Consider the following 27,610-nt stretch of genomic DNA (forward strand, 5'->3'; position numbering starts at 1 on the left):
TTTTATTTATTTATTCATGAAAGACACAGAGAGAGAGAGGCAGAGACATAGGCAGAGAAAGAAGCAGGCTCCATGCAGGGAGCCCGATGTGGGACTCGATCCCAGGACTCTAGGATCATGTCCTGGGCTGAAGGCAGACATTTAATCACTGAGCCACCCAGGCGTCCCCCAGCATCATTTTTAAAAGAAGATTTTATTCATTTATTTGAGAGAGGGAATAGGCAAGAGAGCACAAGCAGGGTGAGGGACAGAGGGAGAAGGAGACTCCTCACTGAGCAGGGAGTCCAACGTGTGTCTTGATTCTGGGAATCTGGGATCCAGGATCATGACCTGAGCCAAGGGCAGACGCTTAGCCAACTGAGCCACCTAGGCACCCCTCCAGCATCATTTCTGATGCAGTCTGTTGGTCAGAACAAGTGACAAGAAAACAGACTCTACTTCCTCATAAAAAGAGCTATGGATATTGTGGCTTTTTTCCCCCTCTCTATGAGACAAATGAGGTCTAAGTTCACACTAGTCAATATTCGTAACAAACGAATTTTGTGTGTATCCAAAGTTTAACCCAGAAAAAATTTTGATTGTGCTAAATTTTGTTATCAGCAAAATACTGAGAGAAGAGTCTTTTAATAAATTCAAATGTGCAAAATGCGGCTCTGAAAAAAATGACAACCACACACCAAAAAAAAAAAAAATCACAGTGGTAGAATTAACAGTTGGTAAAAATTGGACAAAATGAGCCTGATTAATGAATCAAATGTTTCAAAAAAATTACAGAAAAAAACATGTTCCTGATAAAGATGATCTCAATCAAGTAAAAATGAGCATAGAAAAAGAATTGGGAGCGGTTTAGCTGCACTAAACAGAAAAGTGATCCAGGAATCTAATTGGCTAGATGCAGTTTGTGATTCAAAAGTATTTTCCAACAGAAATGTGTTGGAATTTTTTTCCACTGTGCTTATAAAAATGGAATCAAAGTGTCCCCAGAATAAAACCATCCTTTGTGTGAAAATGGCAATGTGAGGACAAGAGGGTCAAATGTCCTGTGCATCTTTCTTGTGTTTGATTTTATTCACCAGACACCAGATGCTGCTAATCTCCTAGGCAAGCCCCCAGAAATGCCCTGGTCATGACCCCTTTCTGGGGTGCCCTGGACCCCACCCAGACATGTGCCTCTACAGAACCCTTTGTCTCTCACAACTATGCTATCAGTCCAGGGTTTTTTGTTCCTCGGAAAGTGTGGCTCACACCAAATTGTTTTTTCTTGAGGCAGAACACCAGTGGGGAAGACCTCTCAAAACCTGGGTAAACCCCAAGACTTTGGCTCTTAGGATGGCTCCTGAGTCCCCCACACTGAGGGACCATGAGCAGCCAACATAAAGACTGTCCCCTGCTGGTCACTTGATCCTTACCATGTCCTGTCATTATTCTTACCCACCTGACTTAACGCCCACTCTGAGTCGCATTTCTAACCATGCCCATGTGGGTCTTACGGCCCCTTCTCAAACCCCCCAAGTAATCAGAGGACAATGTTGATGAGATGCATTTCAGCTTCGTACTCTGCAAATCCAAAGTCACCTTATAACTTTGTCGGGACTGTGAAATGCCCAATAGAGAAGCTGACTTTCAAAGAAGGGAGGCAAAGATCTGTTCTTTAAAAAAAGAGAAAAGGAGGGGGGTATACGGGCATGTGGGGAGAAGGAATGCATTACATTTTATTTTTACCACTCGAGTTTTTAGAAATATGTTTTGGGGCTTCTTTTACAGTTCCAGAATTTTAATAGATGCAATGTAGATAGTAAGAGATAGGCAAAGAGGGTGTGGACAGATGCAGAGAGTTAGGCAGGGGCAGAGAGAAGACACAGTGGCGGAGAGGATGCAGACAGAAGCAGAATGTAGATGGCACAGAGTGTAGACAGAGGCACAGAGAGGTGGCCAGGGGCGGGCAGTGAACAGATGTCAGTCATCACTTCCAAAACCAGATAGAAGCTCCTAGCATTTAGAAGGTCGAGATCTCAGACCTTAGAAGGTCCTCACACGCCCCACTCTCCGTCCCAGACCTCCCCCTACCCATTTCTGCCTCCCCCTCTTCAGCCCCCAACCTGAACATATAATGTTACCCTGTCTTCTGGGACAGGGCCCCTGGCCCACCCCCTCCAGGGCCCATCCCTTGGGGTGGAAACGCTCCTTTTTTGCTAAGTCTTGCCTGCTGTCAATGACTGTCCCTACAGGCTCCTCCCCAGCCTCAGTGACACTCCCCCCACCCTCTTCCTCCCTGTGGAGAGTCTTGGGCCTACCATTCATTTACTCATTCATTCATCAAGCATTTATACTCCGTTCCCACGACCCAGGCCCCTGCTCAGCCACGCTGGGGAACCCGAGGAGACCTGACCTAGGTCCTGCATCACCCACCCGCTCCCACTCCCCACCCCCTCCCCCAGGTGGGGGATGGGAGGGCCGTGTAAGCAGTGATGACACAGCCTGATCAGAGTTTTGATGGGTCACAGAAGGCACTGTGAGCTGCGGAGAAGATGCTGAACCCGGCCCAGATGAGGTTAGGGGACGGGCCTGAGCCTGGGACGTGACCCCACCCCCCACAGCCCCGCCCCCAGCACCAAGCCGGGCTCAGAAATGCGGTGCCATCACCGCCCCCTCAGCCTGCCAACGGCCCTTCTCCGACCAAACCCATTAAGCCTCTCCCTCGCTGGCCCCGCCCCATTGTTGCTCTAGGCCCCGCCCCCTCCCCGCCCCGCCCCTATTTCATTCAATCCGGCCTCAAGCCCCGCCGCCCGGGAGGCTGACCTCAAACCAATCTCGCGACCCCATTGGTCAGGGAGAGTTACTGCACCGCCTTCCTTCAGCGTTATTGGCTCCCTGGACGTCAATCTTCTTGAGAGAGTCCCAACAGTTGCCAAGGCCGAGATTTGAGGGGCAGATAATAATGGACGGCTCAGGACGGCTCATTATTGGGCAGAAAGCCCGGCTCTGGGCGGGGCTTAGGGCCAAACGCTCGGCTGCCTCCGTCCCGGGTTCTTCAGAGCCGCAGCCTTCCCTCAGGGACACACCCCCCTCTCCTCGTCATTGGTGCCGCCAGGTGTTGCTCAACAGGATCCCACACGTCGATAGGCAAAGCCGCCCGTCCTTCACTGCTTTCCTAATTTCAATTTGCTTCTCTCCTTAGAGGCGGCAACCTTCTGGCCGTAGCCAGGGCCCCCCTCACGGAATGGCCGCGGATTGGTCCGCCTTCCCGTCACTCCTGGGCGGTGGGCGGAGCCAGGGTGCCTGGGGGCGGCGAATTGGTTGCCTGGGCCTCGGGGGCGGGGCAGCCGCTCCTGTCAGCGGGTGAAATGGCAGCGGCAGAACCGGCGGCGGCCGCGGTCCCGGGGGGCGGCTGAGGGGGCCGGGCCGGGGCTGCGGGGCGAGCGGCGCGGCGGGGATCCAGCGGCGCGGCCCGGGACGGTGAGGCGCGGCACGGCGATGGCGGCGCGCTCGGCGCAGGTAGGCAGGCGGCGCGGGCCGGGCCTCCCGGGCGCCTTCTCAGGCCGGCGGCTCCGCGCTGCGGCCCGCGGGGGCCCGGCAAGATCGCGACTCGGGCCGCCTCGCCGCGGAACCCGCGCTGGGAGCCCTCGGCACTCCCGGCGGCGACCCTGGCCGACAGCCTTGGGCCGCGGCCCCCGCCCACCCTCGCTCCGGATGCCCCCGGACCCCTCGGCCCCTCCCCCAGGCCTTCCGGCCGCCCCCTCCCCCTCCCGCCCCCTCCCCGAGGGGTCGCCCCACCCCCGGCCGTGACCCCCGCCCACCCTTTCCACGGACCACGAGGACTCCTCCTGGACCCTGCACGGCTCCCCCCAGGCCCCACCCCGCAGACCCGCCCCCCAAGGCGCCCCCCGCAGGCCTAGGACCCCCGCCTTCCCTCTGTCCGGACCCCTCAGGACCCCTCCCATCTGCGGACCCCTTGCCACCCCATCCCTCCTGCCACTCCCCATCTCTGGGCCCAGACCTGCCTCCAGCCCCAAGGCTAGGAGCTTCGGAGCCCTCCCCCTCCCTTCCCTCCCCACAGGACCCCTCCCCTAGCCTCTCTAAGTCAGGATTCCTACCCACAGGCCTCTCCTCAGCCTGCTGGCCGGTCTCCGACCCCCAGCAACCCCATGCCCAAGGGCACCAGGAAAAATCACTCCTCAGACTCCTCCCAGCACACTCCAGCGGCTCACACACACCCCTGATCCTGACTGGTCCTCAGAATCCACCCTCACCTCCTGCTTAGGACCTCCCCACAGATGTCGTGAACCCTCCTCCCCTCGCAGAGACACACATCTTTCTGAGAGCTCAACACATGCGCTTCCGTGCACACACACACACACACACACACACACACTGGGAGCCAACAGTTCTCACACAGAGATGCCCATGAACCCTCAACAACTCACATGCACATCCTGGCCCCTAACACACAGACAATCAGGAGCCCCCTGATATGCAGGTGGGCGCGCGCACACACACACACACACACACACACACACACACAGCTAGACACTTGGATCCCCAGCACACACAGGGAAACTCAGACCTCCAACACAGACTCAGACAACTGGGACCTCCCACACACACACTCACACACACACAGGACTCCATAGCACTTTCACACACCTCCTTGGATCCCACCTGCCCAGGTCCTCCCGTAGCACCCAAAGCTCCCAGCTCAGGCACACTCGGACACATGAGCTGCCTGCCCTGTCCCAGCCACACCAGCCTCCCTGACCTGGTATCCCCACCGGGGCCCCGAAGGGTGGCAGGGTGACCCAGAATCTCCCAGCACCCCTGTGGACACCTGGCCCAGGCCTCTTCCCCTTTATCCATCTCTCCCTGCTTTTGCCCTTCTTCAAAGGGAAGGACACTCACTCTCCCTCCTACTCTGAAGTCTCCCAAAGGGAATAACTGCCTGCCCCCTGATTTACGCCACCCCCTGGTGGGGAAGGGGGAGTTCAGGCTGCTCCGGGCCCAGTCCTGAAGTCTGACCAGACTGGTAGGACCAGCATCCTGACCCCATCACACCCGCTGGCCTCAAATGGCAGGACCAGCACTGCTGCCAGGGGCAGCCCCGATAGCTTGAGTGAGTTCCTTCACCCACGGCCCGTGTGTCATGCCAAAATGAAACGGCTTCCTCCTCTCTCCTGGCATTTGGGACCTGGTGGGGCTGGGTTTGGGCCTGCCAGAAGCAGACGGCTCTTTGTTAAGGAATATTTTCAGAAGGGAAGAATGTGCTGAAGAGGCTTGGGTAGAAAACCCGTTTGTTGTCAGCTTGGTTTTTCCCTTGGCCAGCCTTTGATCAAGCTAGAGGACCCATGTCTACATGTCTTTCCCGAGTGTGTTGATTCCCCCCCACACCCCCCACACCCCGCCCCCCTGGCCTGCCACCCCACAGCTCTCATTCTCAGGTCCAACCTGTGGGTTCCCCTGGGCTTTTGTGGTTGACTGCGGGTGGTTTGGAAGGAGCTGCAGGTGGCTTGGCTCTGGCACAGGGATGAGGAAGAATCACAGAACTGGCGACACAGTGTGGCCAGGACTGCAGGGAGTGAGGAGGAGCCTGGGTCCTGCCCGTGCAGAATCCAGATCAGTCCAGCCCTAGCACTGCCTGTCTGGGCTCCTTTGAGCCACACAAGCATGCCTGGAAAGCCCCAGAGACGCAAGCCCAGGCTTGTTTGTAGATGTTCACCGGTGGACTCTGGACAGCCCTGGGAAGAAACACCTATTGGCTCAGGGCCTCAACTTCTCCGTCTGGAAAATGGGTGGGGGATAAATCTGTAGAACCTTGTTCTGTACTGCAGGGGAGCCAGTGAGGTGAGGGTGTGGTCCTTTGAATGTCCCCTGGGCACCAAGTGGGAGGGGTCATTGGGGTTCAGCAGGGCAGTCACCCATCTATGGGTGGTAGCAAGGATCCCTGGCCGCCCTGGTCCCCTAGTGGTAATTAGTTGACACTTCACTGGACAATGACCGTCTCTATGTAGCCAAGCTGCATCTCAGGAAGCCGGCTCAGTCAAGGTTAGAGATGGTCTGAGAGTGGGATCTGTGGCCACACAGAAGCCTCCCGTGGGGAGGGTAGGAGGGGGCCTACTTGCTGGCAATGCCGTCACCTCATGAACACCTCTGATACATAGACCTGGGTAGGGAGAGGTTTGTTTTGTCCACTTGCTGAAAGGAGGCATGGATGAAGACTCCTGAAGGTCATGAGGCACGTAGGAAACAGTCTCCACAGCCTCCCCAGGGTGGGACCTTCTGCAGATGCAGGGGCTCATAAGGCTCACCAGAACAGACTATGAACTACTTAGGAAAACACGAGAAAGCTCCCAGGGAGGGCTTGTAAATAGTATCAGTGCACTTTTACCCTAAACTAGGTGTACAGGCCTGGTCTTTGTAGTGTTTTGGTAGGAGCAGGGGGGTGAGGTGAAACGTGATCTTAGTTTCCTCTAGCAGAACATAGATGCTGGTCATTCCAAGTGAAGCCCCACCACGTGCTAGGAACTGAGTCAGGTGCTGGGGTAAGAAGGAAGGTCACATGTGGTCCCTGCCTTGCCTCTAAAGACCCTCTTGGCATCATGAGGCAAGAGCTGAAACCAGTAGCGTACCCTGATGGGGCCCATGCCACATGCTAGGCCCTGTGCCAAGCACCATTTACGTATTATCTCATTTAATCCTCCAATCCACCCAGAGGAACCAAGACTCCAGTGTGTGCCCTCACCATCACATCCTGCTGCTTGCCGTGTGGAAGCATGAGATGGAACTATGCACAGCATGCTGCGGGAGCACAGAATAGGGTCCAGTGCATCCCTGGGGCATCAGGGAGGGCGGAATAGGGATGACGTATAGGCCCAGAGAGGAGCTTACTGGGCAGGCATGGCAGGGAAGGGCGTTCTAGGCAGGCAGTGTCTAGACAGAGGCCCGTGAAGCAGGAACAAGAGTGGTGTGTTCAGGGAGTCGTGCCTTGTCTGGTAGGCCTCATCCCGTAGGCCTCGCATCCCAAATGTGATCCATGGGCCACATACTGCACACCCCTCCCTGGGAAAGGGAACCATAGTTGGAAGAGCTCAAGAAAGGCAGCAAGCCCTATCCTACCCAGGGGAGTCTGTAGCACACCTGCTCTGGAAGTCAAATAGCGCCAGGAAAAGAAGCGAGAAGGAAATCACAGGAGGCGAGAGAGAGATGTATCTTCCAAGGCCCTGTCAGCACAACTCACCTGCACTTTTCTTGCATTGCTCAGCATGCTGTGATGTGTTGGGAGATCATTTCATTGAGCTGTGTCTCCCACACCAACCCACTAGTCCCACAAGGGAGCCTGACCGTTTGTTCAAGGCTGAGTCTCAGGAGAGTGCAGGGCACATAGCAGATGCTTAGTAAATACTTGCTTCATTTTAGGATCTTACCATCTTCCCTACTCACCCATTTATGAAAGACGGCCTGGATCTCTTCCACAGGAAGAGGTTGACCCATCTGCCTTGGAGAGCTCCCAAAGGCAGGGCATACCCACCCTCGTCCTTGCCCCGTGGCCCAGCAAAACTCTGCAGCTGACTCAGGCAGCAGAAGAGATAACCATCTTGGCTTTGAAGAGCTGAGAGCCTTTGCAAGATGCCACTTCTCTTACTCACCTGTCCCTGGAAGGCTTACAAGGGCTTTAAATGTTCTCCTTTGTCATTCTCAGGGAACAAAAATGTAGAGAAATGAGGGATTTACCAGGAATGAACCTACTTCAGTGGCAAATAGAAAGTTGGTGATGATACGGGATAGTAAACGTTTTTTTTTTTTTTTTTAGGTCAGAAGGGATTCCACAGGTCATAATAGTCCACATATCAGATTTTAGTCTGAAAGTGTTTGCTGCTGCTATTATTCCCAATTTCCCAATAACAATAATTATAGTTTCACTGCATTTAACCTTTAAAGAGGGCCAGCCCATTGGGATTTGTTGTTTCATTCCACAGCTATTGGATGCCTGATAGTGTACTAGACTCTGGGGATCCAGTGGTGGCTAGACAGCCCCTACCCTCATGGAACTTTCCATCCAACGGGGAACAAATAGCATGGACCAGCTAGTTCCTGTCCTAAGCACTTGACAAGTTTAGCTCAGGTATTCCCGTGAGGCAGGTACTATCACTAGCCCTGTTTTCAGATTAAGAAATTGAGGCAAAGTGTATCACAAAGATATACAGTGGTAGGGGAGGGATTCGAACCCAGACTTCTGGCTCTGGAGTTCTCACAGGAGGCTGGGAGATCTGGGAGCAGTTGTGGACACACACACACACACACACACACACACACACAGCCATAGAAGGAAGGTACCTGGATATGGAAAGGTCCAGAGCATAGAGAAGCAGCTAGAACTGGGGAAAAGAGGGGGCAGGCAGTAAGCCCCGAATTCCAGTGACTGTCCTTGTTATCAAAGCTTGCCCATTGGTTGCCCACCCCTTGGCTAGGAAAAGGACCCAGACACCAGGCCATTTCCCCAGAAGCTGGAACCAGCCAGGGCCATGGTGGTCTGCGGGATCACGCTGACAATCCTGGCAGGCTGGGCACATGGGGTCACATGGCATCTCCTAAGGCATGCAGTTCAGAAATGAGACTGTGTCCCCTGTCATTATTAGAGCAGAGGATCAGAAACTGGGGGGCAGAAAGCTAGGAAACCAAACTGAAAGGAAACTTGGGCTCTTTATTCCCACCTTCGAAAATGCCAGGCTCTGTAAGATGGCGCGCACACACGCACTCACTCCCTCTCCGCGCTGAAAAGTAATGACTGTGCTTTACTGAGCACCCAGTAAATTGGGCATTTGTGCTTTATGTGTATTATTTCCAAAGTAAAAGAATGCAGAGAAAGTGGCAGCACAGAGAATCAACTTAGGGCAGAGGCTCTGGAGTCAGAAATCTAAGTGGAAATCCTCCCTCTGTGGCCTAGTCAAGGGACCATGTGAGAGTCCTGCTTGCTCTGGCACCTTGCATGCATTACGGCTGACCTTTACTTTTCAGCCTACACTGATACAGAATCTTTGTTTTAAATTATTTTTAAAATAGAGTTTAGGGGCACCTTGGTGTCTCAGTCGGTTAAGTGCCTGCCTTTGGCTCAGGTCATGATTCCGGGGTTCTGGGATTGAGCCCTGCATTGGGCTCCCTGTTCAACAAGGAGCCTGTTTCTCCCTCTGCCTCTCCCCACTGGCTTGTGCTCTCTCTCATTCACACATTCAATAAATCTTTAAAAAATAAAATACAGTTTATTTTTTAGAATGGTTTTAGATTTGCAGAAAAATTGAGAAGATAGTAGAGAGCTCCTGCAGACCCCCACCCAGTTTCCCTGATCAGTAACATCTTCAGTAAGTCTGGTACATTTGTTATAATTAACAGACTGACGTTGATACATTAACTACAGTCCACACTTTCTTTACTCAGATTTCCTTAGTTTTGCCCTAATTTCCTTCTCCTCCAGAATCCCATCCTGGATCCCACATGACATCTTGTCAAGTCTTCTTATGCTCTCATGGCTGGGACAGTTTCTTAGACTTTCCTTATTTCTGATGACCTTGACAGATTTGAGGAGAACTGGTCAGGAATTTTTCTAAAATGTCCCGTGATCTGGATTTGTCACATGGTTTTCTCATAGTTAAACTGGAGTGATGCATTCTGGGGAGAGAGATACAAAAGTGACATGCCCTTTTCAGCTCATCATAGGCTCATGCTCTTACTGTGGCTTATCACTGTTGATGTCGACCTTGATCACTTGGCTGAGCAGCACAGAAATTTTTGTCTTCATTCATTCAGCGAATGTTTATTAAGCACCTACTAAATTCCATATGTGTTAGGAGCTTGGTATAGAAAATTAAGAAGATAGGCCCTTGACCTCAGAATGTTCATAACCCAGTAGGGCAGGCAGGCCTGTATAGAAGCAATTGCCATGGAATGTGCCTTGGGCTGAGATGTAGGGGGTAAGTATTTTCAGAGGGAGATAGAGAAGTGAGCCAGCATGCGAGGTGGGGGTTGATAGGAACGATTTCACAGAAAAAAATATTCAAACCAGATGTTGGAGACTGCTTTCCCAACAAGAGGGAACAGCATGTGCAAAGACACAGGACCCCTGGAGGGCCGAGCGTCATGGGGCTGGGATGAGGGAGGAGGCAAGCTGGCAGGACTGTGTGCACCAGGCAAAAACATTTGGGCTCCATCTCCAAGCAGGGAATAGCTGAAGGGTTTGGGCAAGCATGAGGAGGGTAGCACTGGGCGGGTGGGTGGAGGGCAACACATGGACCCAGCTAGTCCCCCCCATGTAGCAGGAGGAGTTGCTGGCTTTATCAGGAGAGTATTGTGTTTGAGGAGCATCTCCACACCAGGGACCAGGAGGGTCTTCCTAAAATGCAAGCCCAGCCAGGCCCCTACCTGAGCCCACAGGGCCCTGTGGGGGTCTGGCCCCTGCAGAATTCTCCAGTCTTTTCTGGAGTGGCATGCCTTCCTCCTGCTTCTGCACTGTGTTTCCTTTGCCAATCCATCCCATCCCATCCCTCATCATCTTTTTCTCTAAAATTCACCCTTTTAAAGTGAACAGTTCAGTGGGTTTCAGTATATTCACAAAGTAGTACAACTGTCTAGTTCCAGAACATATCAGCATTCCAAAAAAATCCTGTGTGCAGGTTCCCCCATTCCCCTACCCGCTCCCCAGGCCCCAGCCCCTGGCAACCACTATCCCTATAGATGCCCCTATTCTGGACATTTCATGTCAATGCAAGCATGTCACCTATGATCATTTGTGTCTGGCTTCGTCCACTGAACATAAAGTCTTTGAGGTTCATCTACATGGCAGCGTGTGTCAGAGCCTCCTTCCTTTTTATGGCTGAATCATATTCCGGTGCATGGATGGACCACGTTGTGTCAATTGGTTCATCCAATCGTGGAAATAGGGTTCTTTCTCTTTCTGTCTATTATAAATGACACTGCTGTCAAGAGTCACGTACAAGAGTTCATGTGGACATATGTTTCCCATTCTTTTGGGTAGCTATCTAGGAGCAGAATTGCTGGGTCATGTGGGAACTCCACATTTAACTCTTTAGGTGCTTGCCAGATGGTGTTCCACTCTCTCCATTCCTGAAAACATATCTCTCAATCTGCAGGAGAAAGCTTGGATGATGATTTCTTACTCTCTATGCTCCATGCGCTCAGGAGGGCAGCAGCTCTGTTGGCCTTTGCTCGGTGCAATGTCCAGCACCTGGTGGGCATTCAGCAAGCATCAGTGGATGGGGAGGCGGTTCAGTTCCTCAGATATTTTTCAACTCCTCTGTTGTAGGCTCAGTGCAGGGCCTCGCTGTAGCAGGGACCCAGACAGAGGTGGTTCTTCCCCTGGTGGGGGACTTGGCAGAGGTGTTCAAGAGCCAGTTGGCAATCTTAGATAGTGCTCAGGAGAAAGGAAAAGCTGGAAAAAGGAGGATATCCCAGTTGTTGGCATACATATGGTCATTTAAGCCTCAAGAGTGAGACCGCCAAGTGGATGAAGGGACGGGCCAAGGCAGGGCCCGTGGAGGAGGAGAGGCCAACCAGGAGACTGAGAAGCCCTGGCAGGGAGGGAGGAGAGGACCCAGGAGCGCAGCCTCTCTGAAGCTAGCTGGAAGAGGCCTTTAAGAAGGAGGAGGCATGACTGACAGTGTCCAAACACCCCTGAGAAGAGGAAAGGGAAGTGGGAAACCCCTGGCAGCTGGATCTTTCTGCCCCAGCTCACTGGCAGTCTCTTCCCACCCCTCTGGGTTGGCTCAGCCTCATTAACCATGGGCCACCCTATGGGGGTGTAGAGGGTGTAGTGCCAGCAGGCACAGGGGCAGGTGACCCACTGCCCACTCTGCAGGGTCCAGGACCCCCTTTAAGTGGCTGAGGTGGAGTAGAGGCAAAGGGAATTGAAGTTGACGCTGAGAGGCTGGGACCTGAGACCTAGTGGGCCTGTGCATGGATCTCAAAGCACTGAGCGAGGCACCCTGCCTTGTCTCTGTATCCATCCACCGCAGCGGGGGAAGGGCTGCAGAGGCCATGTCTCATCCACCTCTTTCCCCTCCATATACCTGTGCCTAGAACAACACCTGGCCCTCAGATGGCCCTCAGTGGGCATCAGGGAAGGAAAGGTGGAGTGAGTAAGAGTTGTGGTGCCCTGGAGGGGAGGCAGGGCCACCCACAGAACTAGGAGGGCAGCAAGCCATGTCCGTCCCAATCTACTCAGGTCTAAGAGAGGCAAGATCTGGTCAATGCAGGAAGTGTGCATGTGCATGCATGTGTGTGCACACACACAAGAGCGTGTGGGGGCGGGAGAGTGCATGAATGTGCATGTGCAGGGTGTGAAACAGTGTGTGAGTATGAGTGTAGGTATGTGTGAGTGTCAGTTATATGAGTGTATGATTGTGTCCATGGTGTGAGTGTGTCTGTGTATATGTGTGCATCGGGAGGATGGCTTCCAGGGCCAGGCTGTGTTTAGACAGTCTGGCGATGAGTCAAGAGAAAGTTCCTGAGGGATCAGAAGGTTCTGCCTCTCAGACTGCAAATTTCAGCCTTATGTATTGAATCAATTTTATTTCCTGTATGAACTACACATTAATATGTGATAAATAGCTGAACAAACTCTGCTAGTGGCTGGCCCTGGTTGTGGTTTTAAATCAGAAACCCAGAGTTGAACCATTCTCTTGGGCCCTTTGGGGACAGCAATGGGGTGTGTGTGCTGGATCCAAGGCTTGAATATCCTGGACTCAGTAAAGAGAGAGTGGGCCCAGACCACTATGCTGGCCACATGGGGTCTCTTTCTCTAGCGGTTCCATTGCTCCCCCAACCTAGCTGTGCTTAGCAGGCTCCAGTCCTCACCTCCACCACCTCTTCCCCACCTCCCCAGTCTGATGTTGGGAAACCCACACTGCTTTCCCAGCCCCTCCCTACTCAGAGAGGTCCTTCTAGGTCAACACTTCGTGTCCACAGCCCATCTCTGCCCTGGCTGGTCACAGACTTTGTGTAGTAGGCCCCAGAGTGGACCCCACTGTCCCTCTCTCAGGAGAGATTAACTCCTGGCTAGATGGTACATAGTAGCTTGGTCTTTGGGGCAGCCATCCCCGGCCAACAAGGCAATCGGAAGAAAAGATCTTGCGGTTCTGCCGGGACCTACCACCTAGAGTTTGTACCCCTCACCAAAGCCAGAGCCCTCAGCACCCAACAGAACTGGAGAGCCTTTGGGAGCCGGAGGCAGCACCAGTGGTCCTGAGGAGTCACAGAGACCAGGGAAGGGAGGGTTCTGGGACCCCTACAAGGTGAAAGAAGAATGATGCCCATCTCCCTTGCCCTCCAAGATAGGGCAACAAAGAGAAGGAAGCTGGAAACAAGTGCATGGCCAAGGTCAGGCCCAGCCAATCCATGGACCTTCAGGTGTTGGTTGGGGTCTGAGTTTGGGCTGTGAATAGGTACCCAGTGACCTGATGGCAGGCATGAAATGGTCTGCTGTTGTCCTGTCATTGTCTTTCTGCTGCCTAGGGGACCAATGACCCCTGGACTGAACAGGGGCCTCTCTGTGGGCTGAGCTGTCAAAGCCAGCTCAGGTGGGGTCCAGGCAATAGTGGATTCCTGGAACAGAGTATGCAGGAGAGTGGATGGGCATGAAGGAGCCATCCAGAGCAACAGTGAGGGGAGCAGCATTTTCTTCCTGCCCCCAGGGCCCTGGAGAGCCCCATCTTCTTAGACCCTTGATGCTAGCCTGGGCTTACCAGAAGCATGACTGACTAGAAGGAACATCTCCCCCGGCCCCTGCCTCTACTCCCTCCCCAACCCCTAAAACCACCCACCAGGGTGACGCCAGCTCCTGCCAGCAGTTTCCACACCAAACCCTAGAGCCCAGCTCAACCTTGGCCCTGGCCCTGGAATGAATAATAATGGCCAGCAGCTAGGGAGTGAGCAGTCATTAAGTATCAGGCACCGTGCTGCCATATTGCGAGCGGTGGCACGCTCAGTTCTCACGGCCACCCTCTGGAGTAGCTCCTGTATGCTCCTCAGTCTTTGGAGACAGAGAAGCCAAACGACTGGCCCAAGGCTACACAGCTGTTGAGGGGGAGCCATGGTTCAGACACAGGTTCGTTTGAGTCCAGAGCCTTTGCTTTCGGCACAGTGCTGAGCTGCATCTCCTGAAGCCGGAAGAAAGCAAGAGGCCAGTGTTCTTGAAGCTCCCAGGAGGGTGGGGCCGGACTGTCCCCAAGAATAGGACAAATGGGCCTGGCACCCACCCGGCACACAGCAGGCCGAGATCAGGATACTGATGAGAGCCTGTAGCTCTCACTCTGCGTCTGCTGGGACACAGATTCCCAGCACTTTGATGCGTCCATCCCTGGCTTCCCAGCCCAAGGGGGAGTCGACTCTTCCGGCTGTTGGCAGCAACAGACAATTAACAGTAGAGAATAATTGCTTCTGGCTGTGCCAGCAGCCCACTTTGGTTGATGAGATGGGGAAGGTCAGATGCTGAGGCAGGGCTCCCAGGACAGGCCACAGCCAGAGACCGGGAGCAAGGCTGTCAGGAAGGGCCACTGAAGCGGGGGCTTCTGCACCCCTAAGGTCTGAGTGACAGGGAACTTTGGCCCCTGGCCCTGCTGAAGACTCAGAAGTGTCAAGTTGAGGTTTGGCCTCCATGCCCAGGGACAGCAGAACAGCTCAGGCCCTGGCTGTGATCCTATTGTCTCCGTCCACGCATCTGGCCACAGGCAGGGGATCCTGGTAGCTAGTGTCTGGAGTAGAAGGAGCCAGCATGGCCATTAGCCAGGCTGGAGTGCATGGGGATGAGATACACTGACCAGACAGGCCAGAGACAGGAAGCCCGTGGTGAGGAAATGTACCCAGGTGAGCAGCAGGCTCACCTGGCCCAGAGCCTGCAGGACAGGCTAGACACCCCATCTGGTGCTGACCACCTGCATCTCCGGTCCACAGACAGAGCTGTGACCTGGCCCTGCTCGCAGCCAATGAGCCTGCCCACCATGGCGAGCCCCACTCTGAGCCCCGACTCTTCGTCCCAGGAGGCCCTGTCGGCCCCCACATGCTCCCCCACCTCGGACTCGGAGAACCTCAGCCCAGATGAGCTGGAGCTGCTGGCCAAGCTTGAAGAGCAGAACCGGTGAGTTGGGGCCTAGCGGACGGGAGCGGCCTCAGGGCTGCATCCTGGGCCCCAAACAGAAATTCCTCATGGCCCCCTCACACTCAGAGCTGGGCCTGGGCCTGGGCAAAGTCACAGCTCCCACCAGAGGCTTGACAAGGAATGTGTCCTGTTCTCCCACCCACCCCGGGATGAACGGACCGCTTCCCCAATCGGATGAGACCAAGGCTGCAAAAAGCCGTGTGAACCTGGCCTTGGCTGACTGAGCCTCTGTTGAAGGGAAGAGCAAGGCCTCTGACTCTGAGCCAGGCCTTCCCACCTTTCTCCACCCCCCCCACCCCCGCACTCCCCCTGTTTTAAAATGTAGGCGTTATTATTATTCAGATATGGCAAGAACAACAGGTTAAGAGTTTGTTACCTGCACTCCCTAAGAGGAAGGGGCACTCCACACCATGTGGGGCTAAGCCAGAAAGCACCAGGGTCAGTCAGGGGGCAGAGGGAATGAGGGAAAATGTGAGCAGGAGCCTTTGTTGTGGTTTCTGTAAGAAGTTAACAGCAAGGCTGTGTAAACAGGTATAAAACTGGCTAGTTTACATAATCTCAGTGGACTGGGGTGGTGGTGGTGGTGTAGGGGCTAGCCCTAGTTGTCTGGCCCCTGACATTGGGGGTGATCAAAGCAGGGGAGGTAGCTGGTTTGTGAGTTCTAGATTGGGTGATTTGCATAGCAAAGGTGCAGTGGCAGGCAAGTCCTTAACTATCTCTAGGAATCTGCTAGGCCTGCGTGGGCAGTCCGTCCATGGTCTCCATGGTCAGCGAGGCCCCAGATGTCAGAGCAGCAGAAACACGTGGTGATACAGCTGCCTGCCAGCTGGCTGTCCCCAGCCAGCGGCTCGCCCTCTCTCCACCTGGTCTGTAAAGCACAGACCTTAGCAAAACCTGCCCCGCTGTGTTGATACAAGACTAAGTCAGCTAATACACATGCTTCTCTGCCTGATGCTAGACACAGAATGGGACCCACGGAAGGCAGCCTCTCCAGGGGCCCAGGAATAAGGCCTCGGCTTCCAGACTTTAGGGCACCGGCCAAGGTCACCCGGCAAGAACAATTTAGACCCAATCCCTGGAGGCCTCTGGGGCTCCTAGAGGCGGGCCGGGCTCCCCAGCGGTGCCGGGTTGTCACTCGGTCACTGAGCCCAGGGGCTGGGGCGGGAGGTGCCGGCAGCCCGGCCCGCCTCCACCAGCCCTCCCCTGCCCAGGCTCCTGGAGGCCGACTCCAAGTCCATGCGCTCCATGAACGGCTCCCGGCGGAACAGCGGTTCCTCGCTGGTGTCCAGCTCCTCGGCCTCCTCCAACCTGAGCCACCTGGAGGAGGACACGTGGATCCTGTGGGGCCGGATCGCCAACGAGTGGGAGGAGTGGCGGCGCAGGAAAGAGAAGCTGCTGAAGGTGGGCGGGGCCTGTGGGGCGGGCCCCTCGCTTGGCCTCTCTTGGCGAGGGCAGGAGTGCAAAAGAGATGAGCCTTGCCAGGACACGGGAGGGGGGAGTTGGGGATGGCTAGGCAAGTGGCTGTCACACTGGCGTCTCAGGGCCCCGTTTGTCTCCTGCCCTGCTATGTCCTGTGACGGATTGGGGACAGCACATTAAGCAGCGTGGATTCTGTTTGCAGCACAGTGGCTCAGCCAGCTCTGGGCTGCGGGCGAGGCAGGGGATCAGGGGCTGGCCTGGGTGGCAGTGGGGAGGCTGCGCTGGGACAGGGTCCAGCCCAGCTTCCTGCCCCCTGCCCCACCCCACTGTCAGGAGCTGATCCGCAAGGGCATCCCACACCACTTCCGGGCCATCGTGTGGCAGCTTCTGTGCAGTGCCACAGACATGCCAGTCAAGAACCAATACTCGGAGCTACTCAAGATGTCCTCGCCATGTGAGAAGCTGATCCGCAGGGACATTGCCCGCACCTACCCAGAGCACGAGTTCTTCAAGGGCCAGGACAGCCTGGGCCAGGAGGTCCTCTTCAACGTCATGAAGGTGAGGCCTAGGGCCTTCGGGCCTCCACTCACCACCCAAGCCCCAGCCCGTGTTGGCGCTGGCCAGAGGGCCCCTGCTGTGATGCGCATGTGTTCCCTTGCAGGCATACTCCCTGGTGGACAGGGAGGTGGGCTACTGCCAGGGCAGCGCCTTCATCGTGGGCCTGCTCCTCATGCAGGTAGGTAGCTGGGGCCAGGCTTGTGGCAGGAGCCAGCCCGCCCTGGGCTCTGCCCTAGTAGGTGGGCAAAAGCAGTGTTCCCTCCACCCAGCGTCCTCCTAGGGTCAGAGCTTCCCTCTCCATTCACCTATGACCTTGGCCAGTCCTCAGGCCAAGCCCCTGATGGGTGGGCACAGAGCAGCTGTCTACCTGCATCATCCAGGGGCTGGAGAGACAACTGTCCTGCCCAGTCACCTCCCAGGGCAGGGGGCTTAAGTGGTGTTAGTTGGGCAGAGGGTTTCCTCCAGAGAACCCAGCAGACTCAGGAGGAAGAATAGAGACAGCTGGGGGGTGGGGGAACCAGAGGGTGTCTCACCTCAGCCTCTGGAGGTGGGCAGACCTGGGCTCCAAGTCCTGGCTCCACCAGCCTGTGGCAGGTGACCTCAGCCTCAGAAGGTTTCCCATCCATAAAAGCTGGGTGATGATAAAGATCAGAGGTTCGTTATGAGGGTCCAAGATACCCACACAGTTCCTGTTCTGTAAACTGAAATGGAGAAGAAGGCGAAGCACTGCCCACCAGGGCCGTGAGAAGAGCAGCAAACACCCCCTCCCACCCTGCCTGTCCCCCCAGATGCCTGAGGAGGAAGCCTTCTGTGTATTCGTGCGGCTGATGCAGGAGTACCGCCTGAGGGAGCTCTTCAAGCCCAGCATGGCCGAGCTGGGGCTCTGCATCTACCAGTTTGAGTACATGCTACAGGTGAGTGGGGGCCAGGGGTGGGGTGCACCCACCCACCACTCTCCATCGGCCCACACCCATGGGTGCTAACCTAGGGCATCCCCATTTCTGTCTCTTTGAGAATTCCAGGGCTGAGAAGTCACATGCAGATGTCCCAGCTCAGAAAGGGGTCCTGTGCCACGAGACTGTGGGGTATGCCCCAGAGGGTGCTTCTGGGGACAGGGCGAGGGCCAGCCATTTGTGGTGGGGGCTCCTGAGAGTATGGGGCTCCCAGAACTGCTAGGGCAAGAAGGGTCAGGTTGGCTCTTGTTGGCTATACTCCCAGCCCCTCCTTGTCTGCTCCCCAGTGTGGCGGAAGGAGGGAAAGTGTCGTCTGCCTGCCTTTGCTGATACTGGAGAGCAGCCGTCTCTGTTTATAAATAGCAGCCCCCGCAGGGCCCGCCCCTGGCTGGCAGACAGACTGGGTGTGCGTGCGTGCGTGCATGCGTGCGTGCATACACACACACACACATACACGGCCTGCTTCAGAAGCTGGTCACAGGTGGGGCCATGTTACTCTACATAGCAATGGACAGGGAGAAACCATCGCTTGAGGGGACCTGGTAGTGTTGGCAAACAGGTGGCCCAGGCCACAGAGAAGAAGCCACCCACCCGGGGCTGGGTAGCAAGGCTGTCCACGGCAGAGTAGGAGGACAGGACCAGAGAACCCCTGGCTGTAGAGGATGCCCCAAGGCAGGTGGGGAGAGCTCCAGAGTCTGTTCTCTCTTAGTAAAGGACATCCAGGGGTTCCTGACACCTGGTCCGGCCTCAGTTTCCCCAATTTCTGTCACTTTTCAGCAGTCTGAAGTTCAGGCCAATCAGACAGGCATCCCCTGAGCACTGCAGGACACAAAGCATGATGCAGGGAGCTGTGGGTGACACTGGAGGATCACTAGATATGGAGTGTGCTGCAGTGGGCCCACACCACACTCCACCCCTTGCTCTCTGGGTGAACTTGGGGAGTTACATAACCACCTCCCTCCTCCCCCCCAGCCCTAGAGGCTCCCTCTTGAGGCAGTGGTGAGGATCCCATCAGCAGTTGTGCTAGTGCCTGCCCTGGGTGTATACCCAACACCCACCAGCTGCTGCTACTCCTGCCACCCCTGCCTGCGTCTCTACCTGGTGCTACTCAGAGCTCTCAGGCACTTCAGCCTCACCCAAACACAGTGCTGAGGGCACACAGAGGAAGAGAGCCAAGGGCTGGCCCAGGGCAGGCAAGGAAGTCACCCTGGAGGCCGGGGCACTGAAGCCCAGCACTCCCAGATGGAAGGGGCCTGTGGGCAGGGCCTGCTGTGCCTGCAGCCTCCTCACAGGGCCTGGCCTCCTCCCTACACACCTGTGCCCCAGGAACAGCTCCCGGATCTGAACACCCACTTCCGCTCCCAGAGCTTCCACACATCCATGTACGCCTCGTCCTGGTTTCTCACGCTCTTCTTGACTACCTTCCCACTACCTGTTGCCACCCGTGTCTTTGACATCTTCATGTACGAGGTGAGGACCCCAAACACCCCTTCCTCTCCCAGATACACAATATGGGAAATAAATCCCAGCCAGGCCCAGGCTAAGGAAGGGCCAGGGGTTGGGGAAGGGGGGCCGAATGCGGACAGACAGCGCCACCCCCCCCCCCAGGCCCCAGAGAACAGGACCAGAGACTCACTGCCATCACTTTTACAGGGTCTGGAGATTGTGTTCCGGGTGGGCCTCGCCCTGCTGCAGGTGAACCAGACAGAGCTGATGCAGCTGGACATGGAGGGGATGTCCCAGGTGGGCCAGGAGGGCCAGGGTGAATGGGATTCCCAGAGGCATCTGTGCAGGGGAAGGCCTCCTGAGAGACAGAAGGGCCTGGCTATGAGGGCGGAGGTGTCCCTGAGCATCTTGCTCCTTTCCCATGGCCTCTGCTCCCTGAGGCCTTCCTGTAGGACCAAGGCGGGCTCTGAGGAGCAGCCTGGCCCCTCAGGGGTGGAGGGGAAATGGTGGAAGGCCTAGGCTTAGGTCAAGCCCTGGGAGGTCCTGTCCCATCTCCTGCTCCCAACTCTGGGTCCCCTGAAGTCTACTGTGGCAGATAGTAATGGTAGCCAAACCACAAGGCCTTGGGTGTGGTTCCAGCCCCAGCAACCGGGCCAGGCGAGGGCACTGGAGGGAGTGAGGGTCTGGGGCAGCTTCACACCCACCCTGGCTGCCCTGCCTGCTGGAGAAGAGGCCAGCCTGCTTTTCTGCCATGTCCCCATCACACAGGCCCCTACCCCTCCCCTCCCAGCATCTTCCAGCTGGTGCTTTGGGAAAGAATGCACAAAGGCCATGGCTGTGTCCGTGAACACGGGCATCCATTGTGTGCAGCTGCCAGAGGGGGCCAGCTGGGCTGAGGAGCAGGAGCCAGCCTGGCCCTGAACCGCAGCAAGCTGTGTCCTCCGTCAGGGCTAGTGCTTAACCCTTTGCCGGGGCTTCTGGGGCCCCAGGGGTGCAGGCAGACCACCAAGGGGTCTTTCCTCCACGTCGCGCCCACTGATTCCTCGCTTTCTTCAGCCTCTTCTCACTGCCCTGGTGCAGTGACATGCCACCCCCTTCCGCAAAAGTCCCTGTGCTCAGACTCCACCACCACCCAGCTTTTGCCTGCAGGAGCTTCCACAGCCCTGCTTTTCCCCTGCAGACTGAAGTCCTGGCTGCAGGTGCTGCTTCCCACCACAGCCACAGCCCCAGCCCCACTTCTCGCACCTACTTGCTCCACACACACTGACAGAGCACCCACAGAGGGCTGGGCCCTGAGCTGGGACATGGTGATGCCCCTGGCAGACTGGCCTCTCCTGCAGGGAAGCAGGGTACAGAGGGGCTCTGGTGGACCCCCGAGTCAGGGCCTGTGGGTCAGGGACCACCGGTGCCCCCACAGTACTTCCAGAGGGTGATCCCCCACCAGTTCGACAGCTGCCCGGACAAGCTGATCCTCAAGGCTTACCAGGTCAAGTACAACCCCAAGAAGATGAAGAGGTCAGTACCAGGTGGGCAGGGTGCTGGCAGAAAGGGGTCCCCAAGAGTGGGACAGTGACCACATTGGCCCTCCCCTCTGCAGGCTGGAGAAGGAGTATGCAGCCATGAAGAGCAAGGAGATGGAGGAGCAGATTGAGATCAAAGTGAGTCCCCAGGGAGGTAGGGGACAGGGACCGGATGCCCTTGGGAGTACAGCCTTGCCCAAGCCACATACCAGCCTGTCCTTAGAATCTGAAGTGTCGTCCCTCCATCCACCTGCCCCTTTATTCACCAAGTAGGCCAGTGTGTGAACAAGGGCCCACCCCAGTGCTACAGTGACAAATAAGGTGGATAGGTCCCTGCCCTCATGCAGCCCCCCAGTTATAATGGGGAGACAGTTGGGGAACCCATAGATACAGCATATGAGCTGCAGAAAATACTCTGGATAAAAATGTGCAGGAGAGAGGTGGAGCTGACCCAGGAAGATTGCTCCAGGCCCGGGGAGTCAGTGCAAAAGGCTAAGCAGCAGCAGGCGTGACCGGCAGGAGGGATCTCAGGAAGGCTGCCCTCAATGGGCAGAGCCCCTGAGGTCAGGGGCAGGTAGGAGCCAGGCACCTGGACAGAGTACAGCACCCACTGTAGCCCTCCAACCTAGACTCTCCTCCCTTTTCTTCCTTCTGCTTTCATCCTTCCACATGTGATTTTAGTTATTCACACAAGCATATATTGAGCACCTACTGTATACCAGAGTCCCAGCAGAGACTGATCCCCCACTTCCCAGTCCAGTGAGAGTGACAAACACAAACATGAGCCCTGACCCACCTGGCTCTGTCCTCTTCAGGGACAGAGTCCCCCAGTGGCTGGGACTAGAGTCCCACAGACCAGGATTCAAATGCTGGCTCTACCGTGGATCAGCCATGTGACCCAGGAAGGTGGATTCACCTCTCTGAGCCTTTTTTTTTTTTTTTTTTTTTTTTTACTTTATGACTTTATTCCAGCCCAGTACCAAACAAATGTTTACACCATGTGCCATGTAAGATTTGAAATGCTGGGCCTGAGATTCTCTAAAACTGCCCAGGGTTTAAGAACTCTCCACCACTTTTTTCATTCCCTCCCCTTGGCCCAGTTTTTGTTGTTTTGTTTTGTTTTTTTTCAAAGCTGCTTCCTCAGTCATCATTGGCTGAGTCAGGCTGTAGATCTAGAAGCGGCCTGTCCAGGCCCCAAAGGCAGTGATAGCTCCACAAAGTACAGTTTTCCATATTTTCAGACCTGACGGCAGAAATGTGATTTCTGGTGTGCCTGCACCGCCCAGAGCGCACGGTAGCCTGTCAAGTGCTCCATGAGTTACGGTTCTCCTCTTCCCAAGCCAACATGGGTCAGAGGGACAGTGCCCACTGAGGGAAGATGGCAGAGCGCCGTGTCACATCTTCCCAGGCCCGTGCTGTGAGTGGGAGGAGAATCCTACGAGCCAGGGGTGCCTCAAGCCTCTTCTGCAAAATGGGGAGAGCATTTGCTGTGCTGTTCAAATTATTTTTTTTTAAGATTTTATTTTATTTATTCATGATTAGACACACACAGAGAGAGAGGCAGAGAGAAGCAGGCTCCATGCTGGGAGCCGGATGTGGGACTTGATCCCAGGACTCCAGGATCACGCCCTGGGCCAAAGGCAGGTGCTAATCCGCTGAGCCACCCAGAGATCCCCCAAATTATTTTTTTTAAAGATTTTTATTTATTTATTCACGAGAGACACAGAGAGAGAGGCAGAGACACAGACGGAGGGAGAAGGAGGCTCCATGCCGGGAGCCGGATGTGGGACTCAATCGCAGGTCTCCAGGATCACACCCTGGGCCAAAGGCAGGCACTAAACCGCTGAGCTACCCAGGTGTCCCAAATTATTATTATTTGTTTAATTTTGTTGCCATCACCACCATCAACGTCTCCACCTCCTTTAGAAAGGCAGAAGCAGAATCTAGATTATAATCCAGGTCACCTGCCACCCCTACCAGAAGGGGAAAGAGGGCATCAGTGTCCTGGTCCTGTTTGGAGGTTTTCCAGAAGTAGTTTTGTGTCCTGAGTTTGCGAGTGTCCCCCTTTCTCAGAACAGTAGCTTGACTGATGCACCAGTCCAAACATGTGTGCTTGTCTAGCTCATGCATAGTCATGGGCCTGCACCCATCTGGTAACCATGAGGGCCCAGCAGACACTCAGACTATATGCCCTGCCTGGAAACTTCCCCAGAGAGGAGCCTAAGAGCCCACAGGCCTTAAAGGATCCAGGCATGGCCCTGCCCTTTGCTCTTTTGATTCTAGCCTGTTTCAAAATGTACCTGGAATTTGTTGGGGGTTTTTTGTTTTTGTTTTAAAGATTTATTTATCCATGAGAGACACAGAGAGAGGGATCCCTGGGTGGTGCAGCAGTTTAGCGCCTGCCTTTGGCCCAGGGCGCGATCCTGGAGACCCGGGATCGAATCCCACGTTGGGCTCCCGGTGCATGGAGCCTGCTTCTCCCTCTGCCTATGTCTCTGCCTCTCTCTCTCTCTGTGTGACTATCATAAAAAAAAGAGAGAGACACACAGAGAGAGGCAGAAGCAGGCTCTGTGCAGGGAGCCCAATGCAGGACTCGATCCTGGGACTCTGTGATCATGCCCTGGGCCAAAGGCAGGGCTAAACCACTGAGCTACCCAGGGATCCCGTGGAATTTGTTTTAATCAGGTGTGGTAAAGTGACAGACACGGAGACAACCCAGAGAGTGCCTCTGAAAGAAGAGTTTATTACAGTTCCCAAAAGGAGGTTGCATGCCCCACCATGCGTGGCCACACGGGGAAGCACTAGGGTGGGTCAGGAGGCAGAGGGCAAGAGGGGAAAGCGTGGGCCAGTGTAGGAAGGAATGGGCAAGGTAGGGTAGTCTGAGTTTGAGTTTAGGATTGGTTCCTCTGAATAATTTCAGGGAGCTGCAGGCGACAGGGTGGGTCCCTAGTTGTGCTTTAGGGCAGGGAGAACCTTGGGCTTGGCTTGTGCACGAGATTGGCAAGGTGGGTGGGTGTGGGCTCTGGGTGGGCTGGTTTGCATGTGAAAGGCGCCCTAGCCCGCAGGTTGTTTGCTGTCTCTAGGAATTAGCTAGTCCTGGGCGGGGCAGTCTCTCCGAGACAGGCCATGTAGCTGGATGGCAAAGCCTCAAAAACACAGGAAAAAAAAAAAAAAAAAAAAAAAAAAAAAAAAAACAACCTGATGTACACCCAGACCCCATAGTTCTCTGCTCATTCCTGGTCTCAGTTTCCCTTTGGAGAAAGCAGGAGGGAGGGGCGTTGTTAGTTGGGCACATCCAACTCCTCAAGGATCTCCATGCTTGATCGAGGCCAGAGATAGGGCTGAGCAATCCAGGGGGCAGGGGTGAGGATCTGGACTCCGATTCCAGATGTGGGGCAGAGACTTGGCCCTGAAAGAGCTCTAACCCAGGCCAACAGGGGGGGCTCAGACAAGACACTGGCCCCCCCAACTCAATTTCCCCACGCATGACATCAGTGAATGACTATCAATCACACCTGTGTCCTGCAAGTGTTCTGGGTGTTTCCATCACCTTCTCCCTGGAGGAAATCAGAAACAATGTTCTTTGTGATCCCAATGGAGGCAGGGTCCTCACTAGTAATGGATGAGGTCTTGGGGTTTCAGGAGAATGCAGGATCTGGTTGGTGTTCATTCAGCACACACTTAGGATCTAATTATTTGTATCTACTTTTTTTTTTTTTAATTTACTTATTCATGAGAGACAGTGAGAGAAGCAGAGACACAGGCAGAGGGAGAAGCAGGCTCCACGGAGGGAGCCTAGTGTGGGACTCAATCCCAGGACTCCAGGATCACGCCCTGGGCTGAAGGCAGGCACTTAAGGGCTGAGCCACCCAGGCGTCCCCTGTACCTACTTCTTAACGGGTGCCTAGGTAGAGACTAAGATGCAAACTGTATGTAAACCTCACCTGCTTCCCAAAGGCCACGGGGAACTTAAACCCACAAATATCCAACCCAAATCCATCATCGGCGCAGGAGAGAAGGTAAAAAGCAAAGCAAGCTGCCTCCAGAACCCCAGCTGGAGGGAAGTGACAGCTTCCGAGTACAGGTGCCTTTCAGCGGGTCGCAGATATACAGCTGTCCAGCTGAAGAAAGCACGTGTGTTCAGCAAGACCCCCCTGCCCTGTACTGCAAGCAAAGCAGTGAGGGGTAGGAACAGGCCGAGAGGAAGGCCAGCCCTTGGGGTCGGTGTCCTATTGGCCTCTGACAGGCCCAAGCAGACTTCCCAGGAAGGCAAGGGTGCCGACTGCTGACCCCTGACGCACAGTGCATACCCGTGAAGGTGATCACATTATTTTAAGTGAACTAAGTTTTGTCAACAAAAAAACAAAAAACTAATGGGCCCTGCTGAGCAGGAATTGGCCCAGACTGTTTTCTGGGATCACTGACCCAGAACATTCGATGATGGCTCCGTCTTGCCTGGAGGCAGCCTGGCCCTTAAGGGGACAGACCTCTGTGTGTATGGGGCTGGGACTGGGCTTCTGACACACTCCCCCGCCCTCTCCCCACATAGAGGCTTCGGACAGAGAACCGGCTCCTGAAACAACGGATCGAGACCCTGGAGAAGGTGAGGAGCGTGGCCACCAGCCTGTGGCACCAACTCCTCCAGGCCCCCGGCAGGACCCAGCAGCCAGAGGGCCATCCAGCCCCCTGCCCGGGTCCGAGCCCCACCCTGAAACACCGAGCCCTGAGGCGCATGGTGTAAATCCCATGGGGCCCCACCATGAGCCCCACTGAGATTTGGGATGCCATATTACCAGAGGTCCTAGGGCAGCGTTGCTTCGGGTTGGGTGTGAAATTATAACCCAGTTAATAGCAAACACGGGTCCCTCCTGGGCTGCCTGCATCGGGGGCACGGAGGCAGAACTGCTGCTTTGACTGAGGTACCCCGAATTAAGCCACAGGCTCCCAACCCTGTAACTTGGAGGCCTCACCCTCAAACGAAGAGGAAAAGTAGAAGGGCGCCTTGCCACCAGCGCCGTGATGTGGTGCCACAACCTTGACCCTGGCCCCCAACCTGTTTTTAGAGATGAGTAAAAGCGGGGGGGGGGGGGGGGGGGCACTTCCCACTCTTCTCCCACTCTCCCTTGGCCCCCCACTGCCCCCAGAGAATAGTCATGCAAACGACTGTGCTGCCCTTGTGCCAAAGCCTCGATGCTTACTCAGACTCCAAGTTAGGATACTTCCACCTGGCCCGACGCTGCCACCCCATCCCTCAGCCCCGGGGATGGCACCTCCTCACGCCTGTGCTGAGTGTGCCGGGCCCTGGAGGGGGCACCGCGGGCACCCCACTCCCCACCCGCACACAGATTCCTCTCCAGGACGGAGCTAGCTCTGGCTTTGCTCTTCCTCCGGGTCCTTCTCCTGCTGGTTCTTTGGTTCTCTGGTCTCACTCCTCTCTCCCCTGCTTCTAGAGATAGTCCACTGCGTTAGTGACAAGTGGTTCTTGTCTGTCTCTCCCCCTCTCCTGTCCCTGCGCCTTCCGCTCTGCCTCCTCCCCCTGTCGCTCGGAACCCCTCCGCCGGGTAGGAGAGCGCTGCTCTGGCTGATAGGTTAATCCAGGTACTGTAGCTTTTCATCCCCTCTCCCATGTCCCTCCTGGTCCCTGCACACGACAGCCAGGACCCGCCTCTTCCTTGGCCGCTGCCATCCTGGGTGCAGAAGGGGGCAGGCCTGGCACCATGCATGGGGATGGCTGGGGACTGCTTCTCAGGGGAGACACAAGTTTCCCTGGGCGGGGGGGTGGAGAGGGGTGTACGTGTGAAAGCATGGTGTGTGTGGGTAAGTGTGAGTGTTTGTCCACGCATGTGGACAGAAAGTTTCCTCCCTCTGGGGGACACAGGTGGGGACCCTGAGGCTATATCAGCCATAGGCCCTGGTGTGTGCACTGCGCTGAGCCTCCCTACCACACACACACACACACACACACACACACACACACACACCACCCTTTCTGGCCCCTCACGCTCCTTTCTGCTCCTACCTGCAAGGCCTGCCATCTTCTCTCACCTGCTTCTGCTGCTGCCTCATCTTGAATGGCTTTATCTGGAAGCTTCTGCTCACCACCTGGTGGCTCCGAGCCTGGAATGGGGGGACCCGAATTGGGTGGGTTGAGGAGATGGGGCTGGAGGGTCTCAGCCCGGGTAGATGGAGGACCCAGGATTCAGGACTAGAGAAGGTTCTGGGAGAGCTGTGCTCCACCTCCCAAACCTGCCCTGATAGGCCAGTCCTGAGTCCCTGGGCCTTCGTGGTCTCCAGACCCCCAGCCTCACCAGCGGAGCCCGGTGTCTGCTGTGCCTTGACCCTAAATAAGGGTTGTTTCTCCTCACCTGGGACAGGGGCTGAGAGCCAGGAGCTGGCAGGGGAAGGAGCTGTCACAGCCCCATTCTCTGTTTAAGCCCCACTGAAGCCTGGGCTTGGGGCAGGTCTGTTCCTTCAGGCTCCTCCCCGTGTCCAGTTCCTGCCTGCCCCCACCCACGTGCCCAGACCCGGTGGGGCGCCCCATCCCAGGCTCTGAGTGCGGG

The 27,610-nt window shown here is 55.6% G+C and overlaps 1 protein-coding gene across 2 annotated transcripts in view; it reads left to right on the plus strand.

Annotated features, from left to right (window-relative positions):
• The first annotated feature begins 3,359 nt into the window (after nt 1-3,359).
• EVI5L (ecotropic viral integration site 5 like) overlaps nt 3,360-27,610 on the plus strand; it is a 30,209-nt gene continuing 5,958 nt past the window's right edge. The window contains exons 1-12 of one of the 2 annotated variants that reach the window (XM_055343760.1): nt 3,360-3,495; nt 14,950-15,133; nt 16,366-16,555; nt 16,907-17,131; nt 17,235-17,309; nt 17,920-18,045; nt 19,411-19,554; nt 19,738-19,827; nt 20,948-21,045; nt 21,128-21,188; nt 25,600-25,653; nt 26,616-26,648. In XM_055343760.1, coding sequence (XP_055199735.1) covers nt 14,982-15,133; nt 16,366-16,555; nt 16,907-17,131; nt 17,235-17,309; nt 17,920-18,045; nt 19,411-19,554; nt 19,738-19,827; nt 20,948-21,045; nt 21,128-21,188; nt 25,600-25,653; nt 26,616-26,648 — 1,248 coding nt within the window. In that variant the 5' untranslated portion in view covers nt 3,360-3,495; nt 14,950-14,981. The remainder of the gene's footprint in view (nt 3,496-14,949; nt 15,134-16,365; nt 16,556-16,906; nt 17,132-17,234; nt 17,310-17,919; nt 18,046-19,410; nt 19,555-19,737; nt 19,828-20,947; nt 21,046-21,127; nt 21,189-25,599; nt 25,654-26,615; nt 26,649-27,610) is intronic. The other variant, XM_055343761.1, reaches the window with a different exon arrangement.

The sequence above is a fragment of the Nyctereutes procyonoides genome, unplaced genomic scaffold (assembly GCF_905146905.1).
Source record: "Nyctereutes procyonoides isolate TBG_1078 unplaced genomic scaffold, NYPRO_anot_genome, whole genome shotgun sequence".
In the NCBI taxonomy this organism is placed as follows: Eukaryota; Metazoa; Chordata; class Mammalia; order Carnivora; family Canidae; genus Nyctereutes; species Nyctereutes procyonoides.